This window comes from Sprattus sprattus (assembly GCF_963457725.1).
Source record: "Sprattus sprattus genome assembly, chromosome: 10".
Classification (NCBI taxonomy): domain Eukaryota; kingdom Metazoa; phylum Chordata; class Actinopteri; order Clupeiformes; family Clupeidae; genus Sprattus; species Sprattus sprattus.
This window is the reverse complement of record NC_137908.1, coordinates 13836175-13847437: the sequence shown is the minus strand read 5'-3', so window position 1 is coordinate 13847437 and position 11263 is coordinate 13836175. Positions and strand designations below refer to the sequence as shown.

Sequence of the window (11263 nt, the reverse complement as noted above, 5' to 3'; positions counted from 1 at the left end):
GTAGGCCGTTCTTGTATCAGTCTCACCCTGAGAGTTGGAGGGGGAGACATGGAGGTAATGACTGGTCCCAGTTCAGTTGTTGGGCGGCAAACATCCTTGGGATTCTGGAGATGAATGGACAGAAAGTAAGGGCAGCGATTTTGACAGCATTTCACTTTTTTTAAGGCTGGGACATACTTCCACAATTATACTCTCACTGGGCTCAGTGTTCACTAGGGTCAAAGTTCAAAGTTCGGCTCACTAGGATGTTGTGTCTGAGCTTTCTTATTATTCCATGTATGGTTGACCTGTCCGAAACAAGTTCTGCATCATGTAGTAGTCCAAAGTGTTCACGGCACTCTGCTAGTTGTGCATGACATTTAGCAGGTTTTCAGTGAGATGCAGGCTTTGCTTGCTTTCACTGCAATTTGTGTCGTTTTGCTTCACACATAAGCCAAGCAAAAGTAATTTCCACATGAAGTATGTACCAGCCTTGAGAGCTTAAGTGGAAAACGCAAGTGGATGAACTGATTCCAGCTCAGCTCAAGAGTCTCTCTGAAAGGAACAGGGATGAAAAGAAGGTGGAAGAGATGGTGTGTAGTGGAAGGTCTACTGCTTCGTGATGTCAACTCGTGCCCTCTGTGGTGACTGTGGGTGGGCGTGTGGGAATCGCACAGATTCTTGTGGTATGCCTTCCACCACCACAACAACAGGAGTGTGTGTGGGCGGTCTGTGACAGAACCCACCCTCCGCCCTCACACACACACACATGCCTACTCTCTTCTGGACTGCTGACACTGAAACTCAAAAGAAAAGACGGTGCACTCACCCGACGAGCGCAACCTGAAAACGCTCACTCCTCAGGTGGCCAGATGGACAACACACACACACACACACACACACACACACACACACACACACACACACACACACACACACACACACACACACACACACACACACACTCTCACATACACACACAGATACATACTATCACTCCCACATGTGTTCTCACACTCACCCTAGCTTATATATAGCACCACACACAGAAACACACCTACACATGCACACAACACATACACACAAACAGCTGCATACACAATACCCAAACAGATTAGATGTCACAGTTGTAGAAAAAAAAACTTCCATCCTTTCAGACAGTGATGCACTTTCCAAGCTGTGGGTCCTTGTCATCTTGTTCCTAAAATGATCAACTATGTGTGAATCTGCCACAAAGCTGTGTAGTGTGATCTTTAGTCTTAAGAAATCTGACTGCTGATTAAAAAAAGCTAAATTTGTGCTCACATGCTTTTTAAAACAAAATAGATCTTTAACATTTTATGAGCCATCACTCAAATATCCATAGTATCTAGGGATTAAATAATTGCTGCTGTGATCAAACAATGAGATTGTCAGGATCATGGAGCGCTGGACCCAAACTGTGAAGAACAAGATCTAATGAGAACTGATGGAATCAAAGAGTAAACATATTCAGGTCCTAATTATTATAACCTAAGACCTAAGCAAGCACTAAAATGACTCTCTTCTTAACCCAATGAGTTCAAAAATGACCCGTCTAAGACTACGGACACTGATACCAGAAAGAGCAGTAAACTTACTGGCTAGGACAGCGAGCCTTCGATCTACTCTTTGATCTAATGCTCACTGGAGGTGCCAATTCCAACAAACATGTACCGTAAGCACAAAAGTAAAAAGGGTCTACATAGCAATGCTCAACACATTGATTCAACCCTAAAGGAAACATTGGGCACTTCAGTGTCTGTTTGGAATGAAGGCATTAGAGATTTTTGTGGCTTGGCATTGCCTTGGAAAAGGCCAAAATGAACATATATCCAAAAAAATGGTCTCATCACAAGACTATTTACAGTTTTTATGTCATGTTTCTAGTCATAAATAATGGCATATGAGCACAGGGATTGTAAATGAGTGTCTAAGATATCATACAACCTATGAGATGACAGCTTGCATTAAAAGCTGCATTCACTGACAAAACACTGAAATTGGTGTTTGTATAGATGCAAAGTGATTTTGATGTACAGTTTAAACAAAGAAATAAAAATGCTGTTTGTGGACTTTGTCAAAGAGGCAGGCGTTAGAGCACCACCCAGAACTGAGGTGAACCACAGAGGTCTTTAGGATAGTCCAAAGACACATAAAGACTCTGTTAGTACTTGTAACCCCTGAGTAAAATCTGTGATTTTTCCACTCCTGGAAAATATGAACAGATATACTAAACTACCACATCCACGTGCTTCCAGTGGCTTCTCCTCTCACTAACTGTTATGTGATTCGTTTTGATATCCGCATTCATAAGAGACAAGGGTCGGTAAAATTGCCCCTACTCATTCACTATGAACCCTTGTTTGCCCACCTTTTGTTTCATTGATATGAAGATGACTGTGGAATAATGCAATTGAACAAAACCAGAGATGACTGTTCTTGGATCCTCCTTGAGACAAGTTTCCTTTTATCCACTCAATGACTTCATGTTAATGCTTTTTCCAAATGGATTGTCTTCCAATGCAACCTCTGCCAATCTCCTTCTTTGCAGTTCATCTAGAAGTGTTAGATGGAGGGTATAAGATGTTATTACACACCTGATCCAGTCCAAACTCATTAGACGAAATGACAAAGTGAAGACATTAATTTTCTCTTAGTCGTGACCAAACTGAAAGGACCACAGACAGCGGTAGCATTTTCATTCCATTGAGAACATTTTCAATCATTTGGTCTATAACCACTTTCGCTCTCTGTCTAACAAATGTTACAATGAAGGGGTGAAAAAAACGGAGGACAAGAGGCTCCAGGTGCAACCCAGTGGTTAATGTGTTAGTCAGGGCTGTTGCCCCAAAGAGCCCCCTAATTCCTAATCAGCCTGTCATAAAAATCTCTTACAGCTTTTGTGGACTGCTTCTCTTCATGTCTTCATAAACTGCTTGTAACCTTTAGAATCTTGCCGTAGCCACTTCCGATCTTTCTGATGCCATAAATGTTTTCCCCTAGCCTTCATAACCTATCCTTAGACTTGGTAAAGCTGTCTTTTAGGCCTCCTTGTCATCTTCTTCGTCCATTCATGTAGCCAGCGTTTTTGAATAGAGCGAGAGTTGTCTTTGCAAAACCATGTCACCATGATAGCACTGACCTGGACTAAGCGTTATTTCTTTTGTTTGCCATACCTTTCTCTTATTTTGTTTCCTTTTGTACTTGTGATTCAGATCACAGTGATATGGGGTGGTTGCAGCTTTTTATATTTATTTACTTTATTTATTTTGTTTTTGCTGAATTATACTAGTATAAAACTGTTTTATTGTTGTCATTGTTGTTGTCGTTCCTGTTATTGTTAATGGTGTTGCTGTTATAAGCATTTTAATTCTTACTGTTATTTTTTTACTCTTTGATTTCTAATGCTTTGTTCTGTTGAATGAAGTTTTTTTCCTTGCGAGGTTTGTCTTCTTTGTGTATGAATCTGACCACAATATTCTCATTTGGATTTATTTTGTCTTGTAAATAGTATTCCAAGGTGCTATGTACATAGCATTTCCACCAGAAATCAAATGAAGCCATAGACAGCAATGTATTTTAAGGCAGTAAAAACGTGAAGATAAAAAAAAATGTTAATTTATGGCTCAATTGAAAACCCAAGAAATAAACCCTTTCTCTCAATTTCTTCTGTCCCCTCGACTATATTTCTTTTAACCAAAAGAATCAATGAATGAATGAAAAGTTTGTTGTAGCTGTGGTAACTATCATTGTTAATAACATGAACTGTAAGGAGCATTCAAATTTTATTAAGGAAATTGATTTAACATAAAAATGTTCTTTTTGGGAGAGTTAACAAAAAGCCAGTAAAGAATAATGACTGAAATAAAATGCCATAATTAAGTATTCTTCACCGTGGTACAAATACCAAAGCCCCCCCTCTCTGGCTCTAGATGTGACATAGACTGGGGTCAGTTCTCAACAGACTTGTGGAGCTTCTGGAACCTGTACCCAGTGTCATGACCTTTTGCCGTATGTGCTTTCTACTTCGTCCAATGTGTTTGTGAACTACAGCCTTTGTGTGTGCCTGTGTTGCTGTGTGTGTAGGTGTGTATGAGTTTATATGTATGTATGTATGTATGTATGCGTGTGGGGGGGGGGGGGGGGGGGGTCACAGATGATTCACCCTTGGTGTAAGTTTCTTGTACTCCTGAACACTCATGTTTAAGTCACTCACATTGTCTCTGTGAAGAGCACTATCCTCCCTCTTTCTGTTCTCCTAGGTCTTTCTACAGTGTCCTCCATCATTTGTAAAGACATATTTCAGTGTGTCAGGCCCATTATGATTTCACACCTATACCAGGTCATTCTCACAACACCATGCACACTGCATATATGCGCCGGCCTTGATGCCTTTCTGGTGAAGAGACCCAAGACATTTTCTTCAGTTCTGTGCCAAGAACAAATAAACGAGTCTCCAAAATGTTTTAAAGAGGAGAGAATTGAAGATATATAGAGAATATTCAATATTTTTAAGCATTAGGGTAGGAGAAGCCTTTTGATACAGACACTTTGATTAAATTGGTTTGAAGAAATAAATGGACTGGAAAGATTGTCCGAGTGGCCCTTCAAGAACCTCAATTTACCAAAAACTCTCATTTGATTCCTGTAAATTATACAGTTGGTGAGTTATTGATTGATGGATACTCACAAACCTTTGGTAGTTACTTAACAATAATCAACTAACCTACCAAGCAGTCCACTGATCAAAACCGTTGGACTCTGCTGTATAATGCTGACTATAATCAAATCATACCTTATTGAAATTCCAAAATGATTGATACAGTGTCCTTGACTGGTGATGGTTAACCATCCAAATGAAGTGGAATCCAATTTAAAGCAGATAGTCACTGAGGCAATTAGCAATAACTTCAGACCTATAGGCTACATATATTTTCCAAGACACAACTTGCCTGCATAGTATCAGAACACTGCCAGTAAGGGGGTAGCGATGCAACATTTATGTCTTGTGGGAAAATAATGACAACGCATTACTGTCTCGCGCCTGTAGAGCATAAGGGCAGCTATTCAGTGTGTCTACGTTACGGAACAGCTACAGTCTGCATCATGAGCTGCGAGGGCAAAGCAACGTACAAGTTTACACCGCGTTCTCTGGAGAGCACATTTGTCTGCTGACAGATGTTCCTCTGTGCCTCAATGGTCATGACTTAAAGTGTTTTTTGCTTTTAGGATGATTACAAACCAGTGAGAACGGGATACTATTGAATGGAGTTGGTCGAAAATGCTATCGTTTGTTCTCCTCACCTGTTTGTGTGGATGCGTCTTGAGCTCAGGTAAAGTCGCAATTTTTTCGAAGTCTATTGCATCTGACAAAAATATGTTTGTTCAATCCGATTATGAATAGATTGACATGATTAGATCTTGGTTTTGATTGTCCAGTACTGCATTTTCATCTGTTCAACTGGTAAGTAAGACTGCAATTACGGGGATGCTGAATATAGTCTTGACGATGATTTGATCGCTTTTTCGTTGCAAATCGACGAACATCTAAGTTTATGGCAATTAAGTTTACTGTACATTCCGTTTCATTCTACCTTTGTTCAGCTACTTCGCAACTGCTCACAACAGATCTTTCTATGATCACGCTCTAAACACGCTCCTGTCACATTCGTAAACACATATTCCATACTAGGCTATCACTACGGAGAATAATGTAAGTTATTTGCAGCTGGGTTCATAATTATGGAAGTAAAGTTATGATAATGTTTCAATTCATCTCTAAATGCACTTTAATCTGAGCTTTCAATAATATCAGACAAGATCAGGGCGCCTAGTGCTTAGCGCCTTACCTTTTCCATATTCATATAACATATTCAACAGACTTTCTAGATAAATTAAAATCAAGGACACGCTGTCACCTCTCAAACATTTATTGAAATAAATAAATCAAAATTGTGTAGTTGTTCATTAAAGAGATGTCTATGTATCCACGGAGTTTTCTGCACACTGCCTCAGAGAACCAGATCGAAAAGTTAAAGGACATAGATCGATGCCACTCTGATCAATGACAAGCTAGCTGTTGAATCCCAAATATCCACTGAACCTATTCGGTGTCAACATGTGTGGCAGATTCTCTAATGACCAATTTTATTGATTAGGCCAACGCTGCGGCGACAGAAAAAGGAAGATGCTTTTTAAAATCCTCCATGGATACTGTCTCGGTTGTCATGGTGCGTCGTGTTTTACGCCCCCCTGTCAGTGAGGCACCAGTTATTTTTGCTTTGCTGATGAGTAATTCCACGAAGGCAGAGCATAACAAACTGAGGAGCGAGACCAAGTCCAGCTGAGCCAAGTACTCACGCCAAGCACTCACGCGTCCACACACACACACACACGCACGCACGCACGCACACACACACACACACACACACACACACACACACACACACACACACACACACACACACACACACACACACACACACACACACACACACACACACAATTACAAACCCATGAATCATCTGAAGGCTGTGTAAAAAGGATGAGAAATTATGTTGTGATCAATAGTCGGGTGCATAACACATTTATGACGTTTTAATAATGAATGTAATGCTTGGTAAATACCTCTAGATTTAATTTAGCTACCCTTAGAAAATATACAAATACTTTTGAAGTCACACGTGGAATGGTTTCTGCTTGTTTAGATGTTGAAGAAGTGTTTGTAATCTACAATACAGTACTGATAACACAAAGGAAATGGAAAGCTTGCATTTACTTCTTTTATAGCGTTTTAATGATTAATTAAATGCTTTGTAAATACTGCTAGATATCATTTTTCTGCCCTTAGAAAATATACAACTACTTTTGAAGTCACACTTTGAATGGTTTCTTATTGTTTTGATGTGTACTCTTCAATACAGTACTGATAACACAAAGGAAATGGCTCCCTCTAATGGAAAGCTAACATTTACCTTCAGGCTTTAAAATATATAAGAACAAATATTGCTCTTGTAAAATATGGCTTTAGCTCATAGATATTTTGCCTGACTTGTCTGAAGATGAAAAACTTGTTTCATTTATTCTCTTAGTGAAATGTCTTTTTCCCAATATAAGAACTCTCATCTTTCTTTGATGAAGGGTTCTTTGTCTAGATGTGTGTGCTTTGTAGAACTGTGATGTTTGGCACCAGAAAGTAACACAAACCTTTTGGGTGCTGTGTGGGAAGGCATCCCAGTGTGTGAGCGTTGTGTGTGTGTCTCAGTCTGGCCAATGCAGATGCAATGCTACCACTGTGAGGAGAGCCCGCCGGACAATGACTGCTCCTCGCCAAAGTTCATCGTCAACTGTACGGCCAACATCCAGAATTCCTGTCAGCAGGAGGTGATCTACGGCCAAGACGGTAGGCTCAGAAATGGACATGGACAGAATGGATGCTGAAGGATAACATAGAAACAGCAAAACAAGCAATACAGCATCTGTACACTGACCTAACGTTACATTAGAACCTGTCAGTAGTGAACAAACTAGTGAGCTTTGCAAAATGAGAGGCAGTTTAGATATTTGATATTTAGACAAAGGAGGGTTGAGATTTTTAAGGAGGTCTGCAAGTTCCAGCGTCATCCCATTCAGTCAGTCAGTTAAAAGCACAAAGGTAATTTAAAGTGTTTCCAATAGAAAGAAACAGTTGTTACAAAGTGTTAAGCAAGTGAGCTATTGTATTGTGCAACCCACTTCTGAAATGTATTTTTCTTTGATAACACTTCAAACACCTTTCTTGGAATAAAGGTGTAGACAGCCAGTAATGGATTCAACTCATTAAATGTGATTCCCTACGGGGTTGTTGGCAATGCTGAATGCCACAACAACCCTCTGCCAAAAGTGGCATCCTGTAAGACTTCAATGTTAAAACTGGGTTTGGGCAGTTGATTAAAACCACCTTTTTTAACCAATTTGTCAAACATGTTGTTCCCCATCTCTCTGGTAGGAGTGGTCACGTACCGTAAACAATGTGCGTCCCACAGCACGTGCCTGATCACCTCATCTGGGTACCAGTCCTTCTGCAACCCGGGGCGCAGAGGCTCCATCTGCATCACCTGTTGCAATACCCCACTCTGCAATGGCCCCCAGCCCCCCCGTTACAACCCTGCGCCACGCCACGGCCCACTCAAACCCACGCTCCTTCTGCTTCTCGCAGTCGCCATGGGCGCGCTGCCCACTCCCCTGTTGTGAGGCTGGCCCACTGTGAAACCCCAGTTACAGGGGCTTTCTTTGCGCACAGCAAAAAAAAAAAAAGATTAAATAAAGAGAACCGCACAGACACACACACACAAAACAAAATACTCTAATCTTTTTTTCAGTTCCTGCTCTGAAATGTCTTGTGGTGTCTTATTATCAGATCTTTGAGAGCCAGTCTTGTGGGGAACTTTCAGAGACTTGACAGAATGTATTTCTGGAATCCAATATGATTTTCCCCAGAAACATTTTAACACCATTGGTATTTTTGGGGGAGGGGAAAAAGGCAGCACACTTGCAGCCATTATCATTCCTCTGTAGCTTACTGCACCACGGCTGCATAGATGCTTTACCCTTTTTCAGCCCTTCTCTCTCATTCATTCATACCAATTGCATTGGAAGATGTACTGTATGTCCCCTGTTTGTGCTCCCTTTACCTCACTGAACTTAACACCAATGGCATGCTAATTTTCTACCATTTTCTTTCGACATGAAGAGTTGAGAACCTGGAATCAGTTATGCGATGCCCCTTGGCACATTCTTGAATCTTTGTCTGGTCATATGTTTACCAACCAGGTGCATTTTGTGTGTGTAGTGAAATAAAAAGAAAAAATGTCTGCTGAAAGTAGTTATTGAGTTTGTGAACAGTGATAGTGACTAAAAAAAGATACAGTTTTTGGTGTCAAAAGCACAGAAATCTGCTTTTAATTGACAGGCACAGGTTCAATTTCATGATTGCCATTCACTAAAATCAATCATCCTTTCCCTTAAAACATGTTTGGCAGCAAGGCATGTTCACATTCCTCAGGCACATTTGCATTAGGGAATTGAGGAAAAACAGCGGGGAACCTATATTCGTTCTCCTTGAAGTGAGCGATTGGCCCATTAATTGGTATCATTCTCTCCATTACCTGGTACATTTTCTGTGGAAGGCCATACAGTACAGCGATGATATGTGGGCATCTTTATAAAACATACGTACATATATAAATATGGCTATAAGGAGGTGTTCAAGTATCTTTGAGTGGCACATGTTTGAAACAAGTCCAGAGACTGAAGCCACAATTGAGCATAGGAAATCTATCACACATCGAGCCCACAAAACTTTGGCTCAGCAACTACTCAGTGAGCTCAATATAATGACATATCCTACTAATGGCTTTGCTCCATCCTTGTGTTTTCTACCACAAAAATAGTGGTCCAGTGGTCCATGTCAGATGTCTTTGTGCATCCAGAATATGGCCATGCCTTTGGCATCTCGGTATGGGGTTGCATCGAGCGTCTGAACCCCAGGAGGTGAGTTGGCAGTCTGGAGGGAGGTGGGAGGAGGTGGGAGTGTAGGAGCAGGAGGAGGTGGAGGGAGAGAACGAGGTAGAGGAGGAGGAGGGCGTGGAGAAATAAAGGGAAGAGGAGGTGGAGGAGGAGGAAGGCTAGACGTAGGATGGGGAGGAGGAGGAGGAGGAAGGCTAGACAGAGGAGGAGGGACAGAGCCAGGTGGAGGTGGTGGAGGAGGAGGGGCAGGCGGAGGTGGAGCAGAGGGTAGGGGGCTGGAAGGCTCAGCTTTCCTGACGGCCAGTTTTGTATGTCCATCTTCTCCTCCACCTATCCCCCAAACCTCTGTCTGTCCCTTTTCCACCTCCTGCGGCGCCCGGCAAAACTTGTGCAGGAGCTCCGTGGGCACGATGTTGCCTAGGTTGCCCAAATTTTGCACAGGCACAGACAGCACATAGCCCAAGTGTGCGTAGAAGTACTGCTGATCATGCGTAGTGAGACACAGCCGCGTGTACCCCATCTTGCGCGTATACACCTCCACCCCTTCCATCAGCGCCCTCCCAAGCCCCTTCCCTCTTTCGGCCAGTGACACCACCACCGACTCCACGAAGAGGCTCCGGCTGCCCAGGACCTTGGAGAGGCGGGCGTGGCCCAGCAGGGTGTCCTGGGTGCCTGGGTCTAGCGGGTGAGTGCGCAGCAGCAGTAGACAGACGGGGAAGGCTGAGCAGGACTGGCGCAGGGAGTGGACACGGGCTCCTTGACTCCGGCTCCACTGGGTGTTTAGGAGCTGCGCGCATGCGTCCACCAGCTCCCAACGCTCGTGCAGGGGGACCACACAAAGCGTTCCGTCACTCCTGAGGGGGCAAGAGTGTCACAGATGGATGAGCACAAACAAACTTGGCTTTCGCACACAGTCACACAGTGCATTTTATGTAGTTGGTGAAACCAGCCTGTAGGCATATTCCTTTGTGATAATGAAAATAAATCTGTTTGTACTAACTATAATTATCAAATTCAAATGTAGGCCAAGGTTGACTGTGTAGACTAAATAAAACCGTCTACAAAACGTTATAAGCCAAGTCCATGTATAGGCTATTAAAACATTGTGTTCATATGGTAGTCATGCACACTCGTCAAACAAGTCAACAGTTTCAAACTTAGAGCCCAGTACAAGATGCAACCTTCCCACGCTACGAAATATATTTGAACGATTAACGTTGTTCTCTACAACTAGCCCTGCCGTTTAACACAGCCAAATAAGGAGGGACAGACGTATGGACGGGCAAGCCAACCACTGACTGAATATGGTAAGATTAGTTTTCTATATTTGTGTGACTGATCCAATGGGTTCACGACAGTAACATTAAGTACTGAGACCTAAGCTTTACAAAGCATACGTGCTTACAATTACGATGTATGAGCCAATATTTGTATAGTAACTTCAGCAGAATCCAATAGTACGATTGCCTTAACTTGAATTGCTTGCAGGCTGTTGTTAGCTACAAGGATAACTGGCATGCTAACTTGTAAGAGGGATAGGACAACACTACATACATGGTGGTCCGAGGCTCTTTCAGCACCGTTATCGAACATGGAGGGTAACATTTAGAATGAAAAGACCGTGGATATGTGGAACACGTTCAAAGTCACTTTTTGACATCTCGCTGATCCACGGTCGGCAATCGTGTCAGCCACTGTTGAATGAAGACGACGTTTCGCTTCCACGTTAAAGACAAGCTTACAGCTGATCAAAAAG

The 11263-nt window shown here is 42.2% G+C and overlaps 2 protein-coding genes across 2 annotated transcripts; one reads left to right on the top strand and one right to left on the bottom strand.

The window, feature by feature from the left end:
• Positions 1 to 5281: 5281 nt before the first annotated feature.
• LOC308371216 (ly6/PLAUR domain-containing protein 1-like) lies at positions 5282 to 8232 on the top strand (the record flags this gene model as incomplete). The annotated part of the gene is made up of 3 exons (XM_080846062.1): positions 5282 to 5333; positions 7265 to 7402; positions 7991 to 8232. The coding sequence occupies 3 exons, from the start codon at positions 5282 to 5284 to the stop codon at positions 8230 to 8232; spliced, it is 432 nt and encodes a 143-aa protein (XP_080702188.1).
• Positions 8233 to 8939: 707 nt separating this feature from the next.
• Positions 8940 to 11174, bottom strand: LOC308370953 (uncharacterized protein). The gene is made up of 2 exons (XM_080845703.1): positions 11062 to 11174; positions 8940 to 10361 (listed from the first exon to the last, which is right to left on the bottom strand). Coding segments are annotated over exons 1-2 (915 nt in total). The 5' UTR covers positions 11064 to 11174; the 3' UTR covers positions 8940 to 9448.
• Positions 11175 to 11263: the final 89 nt, after the last annotated feature.